At 51.2% G+C, this 21,366-nt stretch overlaps 3 protein-coding genes across 3 annotated transcripts; 1 reads left to right on the top strand and 2 right to left on the bottom strand.

The window, feature by feature from the left end:
- The first annotated feature begins 8,059 nt into the window (after nt 1-8,059).
- On the top strand, nt 8,060-9,484 carry BDV17DRAFT_1020 (putative adenosine deaminase). The gene is made up of 4 exons (XM_073753705.1): nt 8,060-8,241; nt 8,299-8,441; nt 8,527-9,202; nt 9,251-9,484. The coding sequence occupies exons 1-4, from the start codon at nt 8,185-8,187 to the stop codon at nt 9,440-9,442; spliced, it is 1,068 nt and encodes a 355-aa protein (XP_073620954.1). The 5' UTR covers nt 8,060-8,184; the 3' UTR covers nt 9,443-9,484.
- A 3,956-nt stretch (nt 9,485-13,440) lies between these two features.
- BDV17DRAFT_248384 (nucleobase cation symporter-1 family protein) lies at nt 13,441-16,337 on the bottom strand. The gene is made up of 5 exons (XM_073756092.1): nt 15,590-16,337; nt 15,465-15,535; nt 15,148-15,397; nt 14,374-15,101; nt 13,441-14,320 (listed from the first exon to the last, which is right to left on the bottom strand). The coding sequence occupies exons 1-5, from the start codon at nt 15,687-15,689 to the stop codon at nt 13,784-13,786; spliced, it is 1,686 nt and encodes a 561-aa protein (XP_073620953.1). The 5' UTR covers nt 15,690-16,337; the 3' UTR covers nt 13,441-13,783.
- A 289-nt stretch (nt 16,338-16,626) lies between these two features.
- BDV17DRAFT_973 (ribosome biogenesis protein URB2) lies at nt 16,627-21,326 on the bottom strand. Its single transcript, XM_073765423.1, has 3 exons — nt 21,218-21,326; nt 20,299-21,144; nt 16,627-20,249 (listed from the first exon to the last, which is right to left on the bottom strand). Exons 1-3 carry the CDS (start codon nt 21,233-21,235, stop codon nt 16,659-16,661), a joined length of 4,455 nt encoding a protein of 1,484 aa, XP_073620952.1. The 5' UTR covers nt 21,236-21,326; the 3' UTR covers nt 16,627-16,658.
- Nucleotides 21,327-21,366: the final 40 nt, after the last annotated feature.

Below are 21,366 nucleotides of genomic sequence, written 5' to 3'. Positions count from 1 at the left end.
GGTGGAGTCTCGTGTGACGTACTGCCCGGTATCGCCGTACTGAAACAATGATCCGTACGCGTATGGATACCGTACGGTAACCGTCAGAGGGCTGGTAAGTAATACTCACTCACTTCTCAAGAAAAGCAAAGACGAAAACCAAATTCTGTGAACTGGGGAGGATTCCTGGGCCCAGGATATGGTCCAGAGCCGCCGAGATCTTGTATACTGGTGATATGACTTCAGGCGGTTGGGGAGCTGCTGACGGTGTGGGCGCAAGGGTGTTGGACGGAGAACCGATAGCAAGCAGTACTAGGGGAGGTTCAACAACTTCTCCTTCAGGCGTTGAATTCTCTTTTGTTGTGGGAAGGAGGTTGAAAGGGAGAAATTTTTATTTTGCGGTAATGGCAGCGAGGGACTGCGAAAGGGAGGCAGGCGCCTATGCTATATATTCTGTTGTGTGATTTGTGTGAGATTATCAGGCCGAGAAAGGGATGACAATTCAGGTCGGCATGCAAATAGTTATGGAGTCATCCTTTTCAACCATTTTATTGCGGTCTAGTTGAATAATAAACTGGGTCATCAGAAACGCAAACAGGTAGTACTTCTTGCAAGGTTGAGATGGGCTGGTAACAGCACATCATTGTGCCAGAATGGCGGCCCCAAGGGAGTAGACTAGATAGAGCCCATCGTACAACTTCAGTGAAGTTGTTCTTCTTGTTCACCGTGTCAACACACCTTTCAGCTATGACTGGCTACGCTGTTGATTCAAATCTACCCAAAGGTCTTGCCACTCACACGAGCAAGCAAACGCTGTACATGGTCCCTTCCAACCGCGATGTCGACCATCATGATGAAGCAAAGATTTTTATTCGAACAGGGCTGACTGTCCCAGATCAACACTGTGAAATGTGTTTCAGCTTGTTAGGATGCATGTTGACTGCATGTTCTCTGCAGAGGATTTCCTCCCTAAACTATTCCAATACTCCACAGATCGGGCTTGAGTTTCTCAAGGGACCAGAGGAGAATTCCCCACAGAAAATCTCGTTCATCATAATCAAGACCTCGGGACTTCGAACTTTCTCTTTCATTCTTCCAATGATAAAGTCTCCGGAATGGACAATGGAGTAAGAATCTGCGTCTATTGAAGATTCGTTCCTCTGATGGAATTCGACGAATGAAGGATGTGCCTCGCAGCCAATGACAGCCGGCGTTTCTCATGACAAGAAATTGACGACGTTACAGAGTTTTTCGACACACCAACATGATGGTTCTCCGGGGTTGTTAGCGCAACGATGTGGATTCCGATGGGGCCAGTCTTACAGCTTGTAAGCTTGCTGATGTCCCTTTCCTTTTACCTTTCCCGTCAACTCAATGACGGCTTTTCCCATTGCCAGTCCAATTGATCACTTCGGTGCCGCAAGCCAAGGGCAGACAGCGATTATTGTGCTGCGTGCAAGACATTCTCAATCACATTGCCGGGGGTGGCATGGATCATGGATCTGCAACGGAGCCTTGGTAAAACGTCACCTGACATGCGATGGTGTCTTATTGACTTAGGTTGTAAGGCGGTTGGTTCCGGCACTGAGACCATTCACAACCAACGAAGAAATAGCCCTCACGCACCTGGCCAGCTATTGGCTTTGCTCGACCCCAAAGACAAAGCTGGGCCAGACAACGGGGGAGGTCGGGGATCGAAAGGACGGCCGCTATCAACCTCGCTCCCTGTCCCAGTTAACTATGTACTACTGGATCCAATGTCACTGCGAGCAGCACGAAGGAGGTGAACTGAAAGGCACTACCCTGGTGCTCTCCGTTCGCATCTTGGGGTAACCGGGACTCTCGGAAGGTCCTGTCCGTGGTTCCAACGTTCCTTACAAAAGCCTTCCAGACTCGCTAGATTCACCACCCGGCATGGTGGAGAAGGTTTCCAACGGACAGGTGTTGTTTCGGGGATGTGGCACAACGACTGTGGCAGCGGATTGGCGCTGAGGCGGTGCGGGGAGGGGCCGAAGCTGACCAAAACGGAGGCATCAATGAAGCGGTCAGCAACCTGAAACTGTGATCTCGACACCAATTGGTAGATCCCCGGGGGGATTTGCAACAATAATCTCTTATCTACTCACACATGACAATCACATCACATCACATCAGCTTGCAAGGCTCATCGGCGGGAGGGTCCAACTCCCACGTTTGTTACAGAGAGAGCTTTGTGAGGATTATATTGAATGTCATGGGACCATCCCAACTTCCCCTGTCCTCGTCGATAGAAAGCGGTCAAGCAGCCTACGAACTAGACTATTGAATTGGCACCCCTTGCCAAAGTGACAATGTTTGACTCGGTGACAAAAAGACGAGAACACGCGATACGCAGCTCGCCCTCTTTTAGCTCTCCGAATCCTTCTAGCGCAAGATATCTCAGCTTGGTGCAAGGTAACTGGTCCGGACATGAGCTATCGACTCCGTAATGGATTCACCGGATCGCTGAGCTGTCGGAATCATCTCGAGGAATCAAGATACGGACATCAAGTTCGGACTCTTAAGACGAACCCCTGCTGCATAGCCGTGGCATGAATGCTCCACTCTGCGAACAATGGCTGCGCTGCAGTTTCCTGGCACGTCGAATATTCTCCCGCAATTCCATATGTAACCATAAGGCTGTGACTCATGGCCAACTTCCAATCGAAACACGCATAGCTACCTATAGCTCTCATCCTATTCTTGAGCCACGAAGCATGGCATCCTGCGCCCTCTGTTTGAAGCGGTGGTCGCGTGGTGGATCAAGTTTGATTAGCACTTATCAATGATGAGTATAATGGCGATAGTGCCAGGGCTGATTGCTGTTCAGCGAGATATCTGAGCACGAGGTTGACGGCGCGGCTCTCGCGGGTCCTCTCAAGTGCAATTCCTGGGAACTAATGCATGATTTTGGAATTCCTGTCTTGTATCTGCTTGGATGACGCAGATCAAGATACCATACTTCGTCCAGCTTCCTCCGATAAGAGACGCAACAAAGCGTTCAATTGACATCAAGCGGTGCTTTTAACCCATTGCGGTAACTTCCGCCTTGGTATCAAGGTAGATACGAGTGCGTGGGATCTTCAGTTGCTGCGGGAGCTTGCTACCCCTCTCAAGCGATGACGATACACAGCTGAGGTACAGATGACGGCCGACCGGGACAAACGGCTGCACTAGGTTTAGGTTGTGGCCGCCTCGCGTGCTTGATTGACACTTCCCACCGCTACTCATACTCCTAGGCACCGACATTATCATTCTTCCCAAGCCCAGCGAGATTGTTACCTGTAAATTTTGGAGTCATCGATAGTAAATTGGATCCAGTCAGAATCGAAACGCTGGCTTCGATCAAGCGGTTGCTGACAACTCATCCCGATAATCCTTGCTGCCAAACGCGGGAGCCAATCCGGTCTTCATCCGTGAGCACCAGGCCTCAGTTCTCTGACATCCATGCCGCAGTTATCGACATGCAGCTGCACGTCCATTCGATGGATTATCTGAGCCCATGGTTTCGAGCCCGTGATCACTGATCACTGACCACCCAGTAAGATCCACTCGTTCGCGCCGGCAACCCCGGCGACTTGGACGCTGTCACTCTGCTGCGAGTCTGCGAGCCTGCAAAGATAGTCCTTCGGCCGTAACAAGGTAGGATCCGTGGGTCAGTATCAGGCGCCAATCGTCTCGAATTGTATTGACCGGAATCCGGATTGCTCAACTTCCTTTCGAAGTGGGCCGGGAAACTGCCAGTGCTCGTTCTGCCATTCTGCCAACACCTTGGCGATGAGAGTATCTGCGTCTTGGGTCTGACTGGGCAAACGCAGCTCCCCCCTTAGCAACAACCGTTCAACCTTGGACCTGGGACATTTCAAGGAACTCTTAAATTGGCTGCCAATCAGCCGCAGATATGCACCTTGGGCTCGTCACATAAGCATTCAATTGGTCTGATTACTGCCTCGTGGGGGATGCTCTCAAACGGTGGCCCACTCTTGACAGCTTCCAAGCCTTTTCCGTGTGGTTTTCCCTCGCTGGGATCTCGCAGCCGAGCACTCCTGGCTACGATCAAATAGTCGTCCCCGCTATCCTTGTCATTATTGTCTGATCTCGCTTCTGAGTACGGATTACTTTACCCCCAAGGTCAACATTATCTTACGAGTCCAACAAAGCTCGAGGATAGAGCGGGCGCCGAATTGTCATCCCTGCAGAATCGATGTTGGTGGCTTCATACTTTCCTCTCCTTGTGCGTTGGCACGAGGCTCAAAGGCTGAAGAAAGCAACTACTCCAACTCTGGGAATTCTTCAACCACACCCGCTACACCTGGCTGAATTCCCTCGGCAATTGATTTTCAGCTCTTCCGTGGATGCGCTGGACGCAAGGGAGAGCGAATACGACTTACTTAATCAACTAGCGTGGTGACATCATTGACTGGAAGTGAAGCACGCAACTCCGACTGAGCCTTTGAGGGCTGAGGCTTCCCCACCAAGGAGAAATAACGGAGGAGCGGTCCAAAAGGAGGGAAAAGGGATAAGGAGACAGTTGAGTTCCGCTATAGCGGTTAATATATTACCACGTTGACTGCTTGCATTAGTGTATTACCAAAGCTGATCATCCGAGTCACAGCCTGTCTCGCTATTTCACCACCGCCGTAATTACGGTACAACCTCCTGTTTCTTACAGCCTTGTCACTCAATGAGCATCCGAGCAGTCGTTCCCAACTGGATGGAACGTTGCGCCTCTTGGACTAGGATCCCCGTCATGATCACAATCATGATATTCTCCCTCGGCTGCCTTACGATGGGAAGCCTGCCTCTTTAGGAAAAGCCTTCTCCCTTGGCATCATCCTTCTGCGATTTCCAAGTCCCAACTCGCCTCTATATCTGCTCAAACCCAACTAGACGAAACCATTGATCTTGATCAATGGCGGAACAACCACTGTGGCATTGGCGGACGATTCAGTCTTATCGCTACCGCCCATCTATATATATACCTAGGATCTTTGTGTGAAGAGTTGCCGCCCATTAACGCTTTTAGCGCTTACCTACTGGCGGCGTTGTCTACGTCGAAGCTTCAGTAACTGCGATATGACAGGGAAAGACAACATAAGCAAGCGTAATCCGCTTCTACTACTCATCAAAAGGCGAGAATCCTGATGTGGTTCATTCGTAGCTCAGATATTAATACGTACATAGTAGTGTGAAACTGCCGTTTGCATATGAAAATTGCTTTTTCTCCAGCCGCGTGATCGCTAATCATTCTCTCATTACGTGCGTTGAAAAACCTTAGCCTAGTATTTTTTTCTGATTCCATTCTCAATGCTTGCTTCCTCCTTTTATACTTCCTATAGCGGATGCGAAGACTTTCGCTTTGGGCTAATGCCTCCCTTTTAACGACCGTGCCGCGGACTTGTGGCTTGATAGTAAGTGATAATCGCCCAAGCTGACATCTTTTCTAATCCCTGCTGATAGTTGAGTGTTCTGCACGCAAGGTTTTTGACCACCAACGCTACACAAATTCCGGCAACGCTCGTTGCATAGCCGTTTCTCTGAACGACGTTGTATCTCTAACATGTGGAGCTTCTGTACACGCTCAACACTTGGCGACCTCGTTCATCGTAAATGAGTAAGTGGGCCAGCTGAGAATCGAAGCAATTCTGTCACACTGGGGGCTGTAAGGCTCAGCCTCACGACTGTCGTGGCATACTTTGCCCGTTACGCCGCAATCCTGCATTACGACTGTGCTGAGATACGGTGGTATGGCTCCCAATCTAAACTCTCACTGTTCGGGTCAGTCGCATACGGTTGAGCCTCTGCTTGCCTGGTTCTCACTTCTCGGGACCCATGACTGGATTGATACGAGGACTGACTGAGCCAGCTCTGACCCAGAATGGCGTGAATTTGGCACATCTCTCAGCCCTATTGTGCGAGCGCATCGAAAAAGATCACCTGGATTTCAGAGCAATAAGGAAGCGACAAGAGCCAAGCCACGAGAACAGGACAAGATTTTTCAATGCAGGTGCCTGGTCTCACTCAATCACTCTCAGTCTACGATACAACTTGGAATACGCATCTTGCAATTGTAAGAAGTATTACAAGTACGCGAGACTCAGCCCTATCCTCTCGCTAGCGAATTTACGGCCGCCAGAATTCGCTGGAGAGCTTGGAAACGTTGCTATTCTCACTTGGACCTGGACGGTGGGAGTCCACCGAGCCCTTTTTCCCTTCTAACCTGAACCCGTTCCGGATCTCCACCTAAATATAGCTACTTATGGAGTCGCTCGGCCAATCACCTGAATGGATCTGGTCAAAGCCTGACTGGCTTCGAGAATCCTTCGAGAAACACCGTAAGGAAGCACATTAATTATGCCAATGGCCCAATCCGCAGGCAGAAGCCCACCTGAGACACGGAGACAGAGACACGAGAAAGCTGTTATGCATGGCGCCCGGCGTCGTGTCAACCCGCAATGCTAAAGGTCCAACACAGATCTGGCCGCGGATTTGCCCAAGCTCCATGGTCAGGGAATTATTTTCGAGGTTCCTGTCACCCTTCCAATCTTCGGTACCGCCGGTGGCTTGTGGGACAATCTCCGCTTTTCGATGGAGCGCGCAGCTGGGCACAGCCTTAGGCTGAAGCTTTGGCCTGGGCCAGCGAAGGAGCAGGAAGCGGGACGCAGTTTGCGGCTCATCTACAGTCAATGATACTTCGCCACGTTGCGTGGGAGAAGATATTCTCAGAGCAGCTCTCCGCCAAGATAACTATTCCCAATCTCCATGAGTAAGGCGCATGCGACCAGGATGCTTATGAACAAAGTTTACGATTCCTTCAATGGCAGTGCTCCAGCGAACAATTCTCCAACGTACGGAGCAATCAGCTGTTGGGAGGACGCGTCTCTGGCATGATACTGAGGGCATTGAAATGCCAATTGTCGCTCACTGATGAATGCCAATGTCCTCAACGCCAGGATGCTTACTTCGCGATCATGACCCGATATGGAAATGGCTTCGAGGCCGTACCCAAGGCGATGCGACAGTATTCTCAGCGATAGAAGAGATGATTTGCGAGATACTTGTCTCTCCGACCATGGAATCGTGCGCCATTTGCCAACTGCTCCAGACTGGCTTACGCCGGCCCGCTATCTTCCACCTCCGGCCACACTCGTTCGAGTTCTAGCCTCGAGCAACGAGGTGCATACCTGCCATCTATCCGAAACCGTTCATATAACCGTATCCTTCCATTTGCCGGAAACGCTCCCAGAGACTAGCCCCTGAGTCGAGAATGATGTGAGACGAGACACGGGACGATCTTATGTTGCCGGGGTGCCGATATCGTGTGCCTGAGAACATCAATTAACTCATGCGCGCGGAACATCGCTGTAAAGCTGTCCATATCATTCAGCGCAGGCCTATGTTCCCGCTTTCGTGAACTATCGTGTATACTACTTGTGCTACAGGAGTTTCTGAAGACAGCCTGGATAAGAACGACCTTGAACAAAATCTTGCTTGTTGCCCAGAGTAACCGGGCAGCCGACAGTTCGCACAGTACGGCCACAATCATCCGGCAGGATTAGACTGCTTCGGCAAGGGTGAAGCAAGGGCACCTACGAGCCTGCTAATATTACGGAGATTTGCTGCATTCTTGCCTAAAGTTGGTGGTGGTCTGATGTTGGAAGCATTATTGCAGGCATGGATGTGGAAGGGATCCATTCGCTGTTATGGAGGGGACACCGCAGACGAAGCATATTCCACACTGGGAATGTAACAAGTTGAGAGTTCGTCTGATGAAACGCGCTTGCTGCCCGGCCGCGGTAAAGCGGCGGAATGCACCTTTTATGCTAGGTAGAATCTAAGTTTGGCTGAAACAAACGTGATATGCAAGTCATTGCAGGAGTGGACTGTGGGGGATTCCAGATCATCGGGTTTCTGTAAATCGATCGAATGCTTGTCGATCAATATCGAGAATATACAGTAGATACTCAGTGTTGTGAGTCGCCATAGATTGTATGTAAGTTGCGCAAAGCTAGGAAGGCGGGAACCTGCATCGCTCCTTCCTCGTGATCAACTTCGTTTCAACCTCACCTTCACTGACTCCCCCCTTCCCGTCCAGCCATTTTCTTTCCCTATCTACCTTACAGTTTACACCCTTTTCCCGTTGTGGATCGCGATACGATTGATTATCTCCGAAACAGACCCGCCGTGATGGGACTCTCGAAACCAGTGGATTCCCAATTTACCAGATCGCTTCCAAAGATCGAGGTATGTTCCTGATCCTTAGATCAAATGTGAGCATCATACTAATACCACTCTATCCAGTTGCACGCCCATCTCAGCGGTAGCATTAGCCGCCAATGTCTCCATGAGATATGGTTCCAGAAGAAAGCTCGCGATCCAGCCTTCGACGTAGAGGATCCGTGGGTGGTGATGCCTCCAGGGAAGGTGGACTTTTCTCTCAACACGTAGGTCTTTCGCAATATAAGCATTTAGTATGAATAAAATTTATTTGGCGAACTCGAAGGAAGCGTGCTAACCATGAATGCACAGTTTCTTCAACACCTTCAACCAATCCATCTATCATCTGGTGCGCGATCTCGACACCATTGCGTTTGCCACAAATTCAGTCCTCGAAGATTTCCTATCGGATGGTGTTCGCTACCTTGAGCTCCGTACAATTCCACGCGCAGCGCCAGGCTCTAGTTTTACCCGCGACCAGTACCTTTCCACCGTCCTGGATACAATCGATGCATTCAGATCCCAGAATAATGACAGGATGTCCATATACCTCATCCTAGGCATGGACCGCGGCCAGCTCGTACATGACTCGACGCACGCAAACGAGATAGTTGACCTAGCAATCGCTAATCGAGCGCGCGGCGTAGTCGGCGTCGATGTCTGCGGGAACCCAACGAAGGGTGATATCGCGCTTTGTCGAGATGCGTTCGCTAAGGCCAAAGAGCATGGCCTAGGCCTGACCGTCCATTTTGCTGAGATCCACTCTGCAGAACTTCGTGCTGAGTTAGAAACCATGCTGTCCTTCAATCCCGATCGCCTGGGCCATGTCATTCACGTTCCCGAAGATATCAAGCAGGAGATTGCGCGAAGGCGACTAGGACTGGAGTTATGCATATCATGCAATGTTCACGCGAAGATGTTCGATGGAGGGTTTCTCGACCATCATTTTGGATATTGGAGGCACGAGGATTGTCCGATTGCTCTCTGCGTGAGGACCCCATCTCGACACTGGCTTCGGGTTGAGCTAACTTTACAGACCGACGATGTGGGCTTCTTCTGCAGCCCTGTGTCAACAGAATATCTCTTGGCGGCAGAGCACTTTCAGCTTGATCGGAGTGAAATTATAAAAATATTACGGCGAGCAGTTGATTCTATCTTCAGCGGAGACAGAGAAAAAGAGCGCCTAAGAAGGCTTTTAGACGAATTTCAACTCAGCAGCAGCCAATAATGATATTATCTGAAAAGCTATACCGATTAGCTACGTCTTCATGACTTCGTGACTTTGTGATATTATTTACAAGAACCATGTACCTAACCATGCCAGCGGAATTTTCCCTCCTTCAGAGTCTCAACCACACCAACGGGCATGAACTCTCGGTTCACGGCTGCCATATTTCCATATCTCCTCACCATTCCGTCCCGATACAGCTCCGCCGTCCAACGCCAGTACGGCGACATGCTCTCCCAGTTGTTGGAGATCATCCTCGCCGACTTCCCAGTCAGACTCAATGTCAAATTGCCTTTCATGGTAGGCGTGAGGTTAACGCTGACTTGATCCGGAACGCGTATCAGATCCTGATAGGCGTCCAGGAGCGGGCGGCTGAAGCACTCGGCATACCTCATGAACTCGTCTAGAGACAGAAAGTCCGTTGGGATGTTGACCTCGGGTTTGCCGGCAATACTGTTGAAGACTAGCGGGTTCCGGGGTCCGTTCTGCTCAACGTACTCCTTCTCAGACAGGTACTTGTTCTCTTCGATGAGGAAGGCCTTCTGGATCCGACGGTGCGGCGTCTGCTTGATGTCCTCGCGCATGGCGAGCAGGGGGATATAAGGGTTGATGAGGTTGAGGCCGCCGAGTTCGATGGGGAAGTAAAACAGGCCCTCGGGGATGTCGTGGACGTTGAACCGCGCCGCGATGATCTTCCGCAAACGACCTGTGACGCCGCCGCCATTGCTCTCGGCGAAAAGGATGCGTTCGATCTGGCTCAGTGTGGAGATGGCCATGTCGATATGTTCCCTTCCAAAGCAGACTGCGGGTGTGGCGAAGTTGTTGACGAAAAATCGGCCAAAGTAGCCGTTCCACGCTTGAATCCAGGAAAGAACGCTCTTGCAGGCGGAGAGCTGACGCTGGAGTTCGGAAATGTGCTCTGTAACTTGGTCCTGATCGATGACGAAGCGGCGTTCATGAGAGTCGAGCTTCAAAAAGCCCCAGCGGATGTCGCCGGTCGGAAGCGAGGCCTTTTCTTCAGAGTTCACCGAAGCGGGGGCCAGAATCTGAGGCATGTTCTCGCTAGTCCCCTCCCAGCGTACAGAGCCCGTCTTCTCCTCGTTGAACTCTAGGCCAAAGACTTTGGCGAACTCGGTCATAGCGGTCCACGCCTGAACGCACGTCTTTTCTTGACCCCAAAACCAGAAGTCATCGTGCAGTCGGTAGAGGTATGCGCCGTCGGTTCTCTGGTTCACAGCATAGTCCATGCAGAAAAGAACGGCTTCTCCCATGACCGTAGAGAGTGTGTGGCTCATGGGAATTCCGGTTTTCCGGACCGAGGGCGTGGCGTTTGGACCGTCGTGAACGAACTTCATCGGTGCTTGGAGAAACGTGCGGAAAACGTCAAGCCACTCCTGAGGGACACCAAAGTAGGAAAGGACGGTGAGCATCGTGGCGTGAGGGAGAGATGGGCCAAACCATTTGAAGTCGGACCGGATCGCCGTGAACTGTCCATGCAGCGTTGTGTGAAGGATTGATTCCGTGAGCAGGAGGTGAAGAAGAGAGTGTTTTGTTTCCAGGGCATTGCGGGGACGCTTTTCATCACTGTTGTCTTCGTCATAGTTTTGTATATCCGCCCCGAGCGAAGAAGGCAGCTGGGTCATAAAGTAGTCTTCCTTATAGACCCGCTGTCTTTCATCGTTCACACTATTAACCCCGTGGAAGCGAGGAATACCGACAAAATAACTCCGGCGCAGCCTGTCCTGTTCGGGAATATGATCGCGCTGTGTCTTCCAACCGCGCGAGTTCAAAAAGGTAACGAATGCATCCCGGAAAGCCACAGACCATTGGAGACCCAGGTACTGGAACATGAGGCTGTCCAGCAGGTCCTCATCCATAAACACCCGATACTTTCCATTTAGTTGACGGCGCATTTCGACGGGGATGCCCTCATCAGGCCAGGCCCAGCTGTCCAGGGAGGCAAGGCGCATGTTCAGAACGTCAGCAACTTCTTGGGCAACTGCTTGATTCCGCATGAGCTCCTTGAGAATTCCCATCTTCTCCTTCGTCAAAAGGTCGGTTTTCTGCAGTGACTGAGAAACCCAGTCGAGATCGTCGACAGTAACCCAGGTCTTCTTCGCCGAGAGACCCGTCGCAAAAGACCGAATACTCTCGCGTAGCTCCTTCAGTGCCTGCTGAGAGAGCGAGGTTTGGGTGAAAAGGTCGTCGAGGTACGCGCGGATCGCTTCAGGGTCGACATGGGACCCGCTAAACACGATATCCTCCCATATCTGCCTCTGCTCATGCATCTCGGCGCGACCAACATTCTCCATGTCGAAGTCCTCGGTAGCTTCCCCTTCGTCGTTGAAAACCGGAGCCGCTCCAGATGCCTCGAGATCTCCCAGCCACTCCGTCACAAGCGCACTGTAGAAAGAGGCATGATCATGCGCCCGCTCCATGTACATTATCTCCCCTTCAAGCGACTCAATCCACTCCTTCAGGGTCGATTCCGATACAGATGGGTCATATCTTCCCTGCAGGAGGAATCGGCGAATGTTGGCATGCACTGCGCGCTCCGTCCCGTCCGTAACCGGGGTTTCGAATGATTCTGCATCAACGTCGAGGTCCTCCTTGTCGAATGCGTCGTTGGCGTGACCTTTGAGTTTGGTGACGCCCTCCAGGAGGACTCGGGCCTTGATTCGCAGGTCAGAGGCGGCGTTGGCGGACTGAATGATCTTCTCACGGCGCTTATCGAAAAGGGCGCGCTGCTTGGAAAGTTCCTTGATCTTGGTGGTGGTGATGGAGCGCAGGGTTTGGGGGAGAGCACTGGTGGCAGCCATGCTGTTGGTTGATGTTCGGAGAGTCGGGTACGAGGTGTTGGGTAATGTAAGAATGAGTTGGAGCGGAATGAAAGAATGTGTGGGTAGGTTATATAACTGGATCCAATTACTTCGAGCGCTTCGAGCAAAGCTTGAGAGACCTAAGACGCCAACCAGCGATGATGAAGAAAAAAGAAAACAAACCGAGCGAGCGACACAGCGACCTTTTATAAGCGTATACACAAGCTAGCAATGAAGCTAACAACAAGCGAGACCTGAGTGAGTCAAAATTGAGTCAAAAGATACGCTCGTTGAAGGCTTGAAGCATACAGAACCAAGCCAGTGTTGTGCTTTCTGGAGAGTCGATTTGGTGAGATTTCACTGCCTTCACCATCCCGTGACGTCACGCCTGCTCGTTTCGGTCCCCGACTAAACAGCGGCGCAAACGAACATCGTCCTTCATAGCCTAGATCCTTTGATGTGCTGTCATGCCATCGGCGGGCTACAGATCAGGCATTAGCGCCATCGATGTGTTGTGAGGCTCCCGGTTCTGATCATATCCGCTCACCAGGGAGAAGGGGAACCTTGACCAGCGGTCCAACCCTAACTACATCTACCGCAGACCAACCCTATCAGTACTAGTACCTATAGTTCAATCAAGAACGAAAGCACCCCTTGGAATCTCTTTTTCACCTTGGTGTAGTGAAGTGAGTCTAATCTAGTGCATACTGTAACTGTGCTACTTAGTCCACTGCCCAATGAAAGAGCAACCACGGTCGTAATTATGCCCCCATTTGTTATGCGTCTCCCGACTGGAAAGGCGCGCACCCGGACCTCTACTTGCATGGCGGGGAAAGAGCGACTGTCAAAATCCTTCACACCTTCCCTCCAGGCTGAGGTATGAGGTGGGGAGGCGCGACCGCCCGAGATGGAAGGAACGAGACAGCTCCGTCTCAAGGAAGGAGCAACCGACTCCATCGCACCTGCCTTATACGAGGAGTCTTTATATTAAGAAGGTATGACTACTGTCTACATAGGAAGGAACGATCATGATAAGGCCCTTTGCAACTTCCTGCCGTAGACTTCTTTTTGGCGCAGTAAGACAGGAAGGTGCGTTCAGCTTATTGAGAAGGATTTGTAAGGAGCAATCCATTCAAAGGCTCATCGTACTTTCGTTTTCTGAAAGGCATGACGCGGAACCGGGGATGCTTGGCCACCCGAAGCGGAAGGAACGATACAGTGCCCTGCCCTCCCTCCAGTTGCCACTATATCCCACCAGGAGGAAGGAGCGACCGGACGGGACAGGACCCCTCCCACCTTCCTAATTTGGTTCATGGTGTTGCGTTCTAGGAAGGCACGACCTTCTGCACTTGCAGGGGAATGGCTTATGTCCTGCGAGCTACATGGGTGTGGAAGATGATTGGGGCGTAGCTGCAGGTATAAGCAGCAAGGATTCCATATTTGGTTCATAGCGACAATCGTGAGTGTACATTCATTAAAAATTCGTCATACCAAGCAAAAGCAAACCCCGCCGCATCGCAATCTATACGCCTGCAGTCCCCGCCTTAGCAGTCTTATATTCGCTCGGCGGACTCGACTGGGAGGTCGAGGTCTCAAAACCCACTGGCTTTCCAGTTGCATGAATCTCCTCCTCAATGTCATGTCCCTCTGAATTGATATCGAGGTCGTAATTGACTTCATTCCAGGTATCGCTTGTCGCCTTGGTAGGGAAGATGCGTGTAAGGATGAAGTACATGGCGGCGGAAACAACGAAGCCGGAGACGTAGTTGATGTTGTAGACGTACGTGGCGCCAATTGGGACTTCGCGGCCGACTTGGCCGACGAAACCGACAATGTTGATCATGATGCCAGAGAGGTACGCGGCGTAGGCTTGCCAGGAGAAGCCGTATTCGAAGCGGTAGACGGAGTCCTTTGAAGCTGTGTAGAGGTCACTAACAACGAGATAGCCTTTACGGTTGACATAGTAATCGCAAATCATCACGCCTGCGATGGCGGAGAGGAAGATAGAATAGGCGGATAGGTAAGTGGTGAATTGGTTGGAATCAGACACGAGGTTCCACTATCAATAGATTAGATTACCTAGCGAACGGGGGAAAGAAGGGTATTGCGTACCGGACACATGGCCAAGCCAATTGCCGCACAGATGTAGCTACCCCGCCTGATATTGAGGTACCGCGGAAGCAAAGCGGTCATATCCGTACCAGCGGAGACCGAGTTTGCAGAGATGTTGGTTCCCAGCTGAGCCAGGGCAAAGCCGAGGGCGATAATAAAGATGCCAAAGCGTTCAGCCGAGCTGGCTCCCTGGAGGAATCTTCCTAGAAGGTCAAGAGGGTTCCAAATCGGCTCTCCGCCGAAGATAACGGAAGAAGATGAGGATGCAATGATACCGATGAACGAAGTGATGCCGAATCCGATGGGGATTGTGAACAACTGCGCCCATAGAGCATCCTTGGGCTTCCGAGCAAACCTGGAAAAGTCTGGATCGTTCATGATCAAAGCAGCAAAGTTGCCCATGCAGCTCATGAGCGACTTAACAACGGCCCAGGCCAGCGTGCTTCCATGGACTGTATGCGATTGATTGACAATTGGACCCAGTCCATTGGCACGCGCGATTGCCCAGGCAAAGAAAGCAATGGCGGCAATGGGGGAGTAAATCGACTTGACAGTGAAGAGATGGCGAAGTTGATGAACTGGAAACCATAGGGCAGGCAGTGAGAGCAACCAGAAAAGGAAGAAACTCAGGAAATTCTTCGTATCAACGCCTGAGATTTCGGGTATACCATTCGGCAGGTTCTCGTAACTTGGCCAAATTGCCCGAATCATCAGTGTGATGCATTGCCCTAATAGCCATGTTAGGTTGAACACCGATACGGCGGGAAACCTCACCTCCAATATACCCCTGAACACCATACCAGATGATGGCCATAACGGTGCGGTTCAAGACTGGCCACAGGGAGCCCCAGACTCCAAACGATGATCGACAAACAACGGGGAAAGATATATGATAAACAGCACCAATGCGACCGGTCAAACAGACGAAGCAGGCCGCGAGGAAATAACCAAACCAGACGCAAAGCCACGCTTGCCACCAGGACAAGCCATCAACAATCATCGAGGAGGAAATCATCCATGTGTTCTATGCAGGCAGCATATTAGCTTTGCCGCTTCGGACGTCGCAAAATCGTAGTAGTAAAAGGACTCACGATGTTCAGTGAGTCCGCAATCCAGAAAGTAACAAAGTTATACCACCTCCAAAGCCGGCGATCGGGGTCGACTGCGTGACCGTTAGCCTCCCCCACGGAGATAGCGGGAGCATACCGAAACTCACCTGGGCGCAAGTCATGGTTCGTCAACATTAACTGGGTGTTGGTCAACCCCGGCTGCGACTCCACCTCCAGCTTTTCGATCCATCGCTTGATCCTAGGCATTTTGCCCAGATGTGCAGAGATGAAAGATGTGAAAAAAGGAACCCTCAACAAGCCAACGCGAGGCAGCAAAGTACTGACGTTCCTGATGTAATCAACAGTGAATGGACGAGGTAGGATCAAGATAATGACGCAACAAGGAACCACGGAAGGCCCAAGTTTATCTCGATGACCTGATCCGACAGCGGGGATTTGAGGACGTCAAGATCATTTGGGAGTCCATGAGCAGGGGATGGAAGAAATATATAAAAGGATGCGCGATCAAAGACCGTTGCATATCGTCATCCCAAGTTGGCTGCCGACCATCCAGAAGTCTGGAGATGGAGCATCTTTTGATAAGAAGCCACGCGAATTGGCCCGAGGAGTTGCGCCCAAGACACCGATCGGCCACGCCGACCCTGGGCATGCTGGTCCTTATCACCCTCCATGAGAATTTCGTTGCACTATTCCGACGACTAACAGGGCTGGGTTTGGAGCGTTATCAGAGGCTGGTGGAGAATGACTGGAGATGGCGTCTCTCCGCATTTTGAGCTTCGACCATTCACAGACACCGCAGCCTGCAACGGGCGGACTCCGTATCTCTCCACGGCGCCCAGGTGGGTTCCTGATGCTGACTCGATCTGATCGAGTAAAAAGATAAGGTACGTTATCGATAGTGCAAAGTAGAACCTCGGGGGCTCTTCGTCAGGGATGGTGCCATAACAACTGGGCCCACTATTTTATGGTTTGATCTGGCGCTCTCGACTCTCAGAAAGCTTCATTTTCTCGTCATGTGATCTTCTTACCCCTACCCTTATTTTCTCTTCCCTTTCTATCTCTTACCCTTACTTTCTTACCCCTTACTCTTACTTATTATTTTCCCCTTATTTTTCTTTTTCCTCTTCACGTGGTAACCACCCGGAGTTTTGACAGATCGGCAGTGCAGGAACATTGAAGTGGTATAAATATCTATTCCTATTGTATAAAGTACAACTACCCTTTATTCCACTTACCAAACTTCATATAATCATCATACAGCGCCTTGAACATCGCCCTTCCAGAGATATCCAGCCCCGCGTTCATCGCCCGCATAGTATCACGTGACATCACATCCAGCACCGAGTACAACCCCGGCATAAGGGCCGCCTTCACGTCCGGATGCAGAGCGCTGCGGAGAGAGGCTTGGGCATATTCCATGATCAAGTACTGTAGATATTGTCCAGCAATTTGCTTGGCCTTTTTCGTCTGGTCCGTCAGTCCCTCGTAACCTGCAGCTCCTGGCATCGGCCGCGAAACAGCGGAAACTGTCGGGTCACAGAGGGATGTAAGAAGGCGGGTGAAATGGATGGCATGTGCAGCGTTCAACTGGGAAAGCCAGTATGGCTGTTTGCCGTATTCTGAGTCAGATCTAGCTAGTCGGCTGCGTTTCTTCGGCCTGGCAAATAGGCACTGGAGCAGCCGCTGTAGGGCTAACAGGACCAGATGGAAACGACCTCCCATTTTCTGGCGGTGAAGCCCTAGAAGCAGACCCATTGTTTGGCATAAGCGAATGTAAATTGTTCCGGAGGCGTCAGGACTAATCCGGGGTCCGAGTTTCGAAGCGCATGTAGCGACGCACGAGAGGATGCTGTCGACGTTGTATTGGGAGATGCAGCGGGGATGGCTACGAATCAAAACATCCAAGCACTCTGTAGCAAGGACGAATTCTTCGAGCGATTTAGTGAGGGCTATTGACTCAGTAATCGCAGTACAGACAAGGGACAACTCCTTCGCTTGAGTGCTCTCCTTGTCTTCGGTAGGAGGCGCTGCGGAAATAGCCAATCCAGCAATAAGATAGTGATACTGGGCATGTTTGCCCACTAATCCAAACTGGCGGACATCTTGGAGCACCCTGGTTAGCGCACCCGCAGACATAGCCCGGAACCGTTCACTCATTGCGCGGATGAACAACTGCTGCTCCTCGCTATACATGTTTCGGAGAGGAATGGATTCGGCGTATTCCACAACAGGAGCAGTAACATTCTCTTCCGGACCTTGCGTGGCCAAGACACGGCGCCTGATGAGCCTTCTCAGAGAAGACCCCGAGTCAACTGCCTTTTCAACATAACTCTCAATCTTGGACAAGAATTTCCTGACCTCCCCGTGATTCGTGGCCAGATCTTCGAAATCCTCTAACGCGTCCAGTGTCTTGATCACGGTAACTGTTTCTTCTAGAGGTTGCTTTTTGCATTGATCCTTGGCCGAGCGCAAATCAGCCACCACCAACTCAAAGACCTTCTTGCGACTGGCGGCGAGCTCTGTAACGTCAATTGCATCTGCCAATTTCTCCCGGTGAGACCAGAGTTGAAACAGAGAAATCCTCAGATAAAAGCATTCCATAGAGCTGCTATCGAGTGACTGCAACTTGGAGACTCTGCCTGAGATCTTGCGGTACATCTTCTTGAATTGTTTGCGGCGATCTTCTTCGGCCAGGAGAAGTATCTTTGCGATAACCGCGCGGTGCAAAAATCTAAAGGTCTTCATAATCTTGAGGTCGACATCCGTACCTTGCAAGGAAAGTGCCTTGGCTAACGTCCAGATGGGCTCCCAGTCGCTTGTCAGTTGAGCGAGAGATTTCGGCAGACTGGCCAGCTTGGCCATTAGTGACAATACTGAAACTGTGATGACAGAAGTGGTGTTCTGCTTCAATAAAATATCATGCAACAAATCCAGTAGAGCCCCTCTCTGATGTCGAGTTACGAGAGGCGCCGGGATCCTCTGTAGACTCTCGATGTAGAGTTTCCCATTCGAGCCTCCCAGCTTGACTCGTTCGCAAAGTACAGCAATCAGGTCTTTCACGATAATGGGAGCATTGAGGAGGTATTCATGAGAAACGACACTAGCCCAACTTTGCAGGAAACGCGCGCCAGACGAGAAATTGTCCAGAGTTGATGAAGACGGGTGATATTGAGCTGTTGCGATGAAGAGAATGAGAGCAAATAGAGATCGTCGCATCGCCGGCTGAACTTCTGTCCAGATATCGGGTATCCGGATGAGACCTAGGAAGTAGGCTAACGATAGGACAGTCGGCGAAGCAACCGATTCTAAACGGCCGTCCCAAGCGGAACCCATTGAATCGACAGCATCCTCTGCCGACGTCGTCTTCATGAGTTTGATGACTTCTTGCATCAAGGAGGAGAATTTCTCAATGTTTTCGGGAGTAGGGCAGTGTTTTACGACAGCAAGAACAAATTGATATGCTTCAATGCACTCCAGGCGTGCACTCAGCGTCTTTTCGACGTCTTTATGTCGGCGTTTGATTGAAGTTACAGCCGCACCAGTCAGTTTAATCAGAGTAGAGCCGCGGCCAGCATCGGGTTTCTGCACATTGTTTTCGATCAGACTGCGAGACAGCCTCCACAACCGCCACCGCCAATGCAGAGCCTGATCCGAAGAAAGTGCCGATACAGTGGTCTCGACCACAGATTCGAGGCCGGCATTCGCAACAGTGAGATCAATGGTTCGTTTTCTGAACCCAGACTCGATAATGAGAATTTGTGCGTACGCACCACCGGTCTGGGCCAGTCTACCATCGTCGCCGCGAATCTCGACCGCCGCTGCGCCCAGTTGGGCAGAAGCAAGATTTTGATTCAAAGGGTTGCGCATAAGTTCGCCGTACGCATTGCATAGATCATCGTCTTCCCAAACTGTAAATAGGCTGAGGTTGTTGGCCTGCGTTCTTGCGTCTTCGATATCGGTCAATTGCTGATACCAGATTTCCATGAATGTAGCAAGGTCTCTGGCGCCCACGAATCCGCGAAGCAGAGGGAGGATAATGCCTGATTTGATGACTTCAGAACTTCCGTCGGTGGATGGGCCACTTCGCCAATGCAAGACAATCTTGTTGAGTAAGGCTCCGAGATATTTTTCAGAGTCGGCAAGCCCAGAGTTTGGAAGGAAAATATCCACTCCCAGTTCAATAAGCAAAGCAATGAGAGTCCACTGAACCTGTGGGAGCTGATCCTTGAGAAGTCCGGTATAGGCAGCATGCGTCAGAAGAGTATGTAGTGATAAGTTCACGTTCTGTTTGAGAGCCACGCGGAATAGCTGCTCCAGGATGACCACAAAGTCGGAAACAAACGTGGTCGTGCTCTTGGACTTCACGGACGAGAATGCTAGCTCGGCAGCAGCGACAAATAGAGTCTCCAGCCAGGGCGCTTCTTCAGTTTTCTTTCGGAAGGTGTCTCGAGGGACAGACCGTGATGCAAGGTCGAAGAATTGTGGAATGAGCTCGACCGCATTCCAAAAACATTTCTTTCCAGTGATGTCGCCAGATTGGCCTGGGGACTCATCACCACAGAGGATTGGTCGCAAGGTATCCGAGACCGGTTTGACGGAGCTCCAATCCGGTTCGCTAGCGGAATAGTCGATACCTGATCCGCCCCTGTTGGAGAAATCCCCGCGTGCCGGCAGTACAACATGAAGTGCAACTAGACGTTCAACACCATGCAGTACATGGGCTCTCTCATCCGTATCGAGTTGGGCTGCACGCACAGAGTGTAGCAGTCTTAAAGCGCGCTGAGCACAGTGCGCAGCAAATGATTCCTAAAACCTGTTAGTTTGTAATACCAATCTGGAATACAGGTAGATATACATCACTGGATTCCTGGCCTGTGCCATCCTGACGGCGAGATCTCCACTCCCAGACCTCCAAGAGAGCAGGAATAACGTAAAACAAATGCTGCAAGTCTGTCGTCTTGCCCCCATGGTAGAATTGTGAAATAGCAAGAGAGGCAAGTGTAAACGCTTTACCCAGCGTGACTGCGACGGTGTGAGGTTCTCCCCTGAGAGCATGCCTGAGGTGAGAACGAGCGCCCTCATCAACGCCGTCCGTTCGGTTGGCCAGCCTGACAAGACTGTACAAGCAGTCTAGGAGGCGAGTGAAGGCCAAAAAGCATGAGGCTGGCGTTCGAGGCTGCTCATCCACGTCCATCGCATCCGGGTTATTCCCGTTGGCCCTCTTTCGCTTTGTACCCTTTCTGCCGGATCCTTCATTTGCGGGTGACGACTCGCTCAATGTAAGGCTGGTCTCGGAGTCCGAAAGCTGGATCTCATTTTCCAAATCTCCAAGGCCAACTATCACATCATCTGTCAAGTCCGTAATCGTATGGTCCACGATGCCGAGGATCTTCTGGTCTTTGAGTGTCGACGCCAATTGTTTCGGAGGAATAAGATCAATGAGCTGTCGGAGTAGGAGAAACGAGGCCGACTCGACGCGATAGTTCTTCCCAGCCTTCAGCTTCTTCAACAACCACCGCAAAACCCACTCTTCCTTTGGTGCCGCATGAATCGGGACATGAGGGGCTCGGTTGATCTCCGGGTGGCTCGCGCATAACGACAGGTCTAATCCGATAATTTGAGCAGCCTCGTTCAGCTGGACGTTGGGAGAGGCGGTGCCCTTTTCGAGCCGAAGGAGCGCCTCTTGTGCAGGGCGCGGACGCTACACCGTCAAGTTAGCATCTGGCACAGCTCGCTAGCTCGACTCAAAGAAGCGGGATATAGGTAGAACGCACCTCTGGCAGCGAAGGCATCCTGGCGCAGGGAAGTGCCCGTCACTTTTCCTTGGTCCGTTTCCCCGATTCTACCGGGGACAAAAGGACGTCGCCTAGCAGCGACATCTAACGGATCTCTGCCGGTGTTGTTTGTATTTTGTAGTTTGTAC

Source organism: Aspergillus undulatus, assembly GCF_047715775.1.
Source record: "Aspergillus undulatus strain CBS 261.88 unplaced genomic scaffold BDV17scaffold_1, whole genome shotgun sequence".
NCBI classification, from domain to species: domain Eukaryota; kingdom Fungi; phylum Ascomycota; class Eurotiomycetes; order Eurotiales; family Aspergillaceae; genus Aspergillus; species Aspergillus undulatus.
The sequence above is the reverse complement of the archived record's forward strand: the minus strand, read 5'-3'. Positions and strand labels throughout refer to the sequence as shown.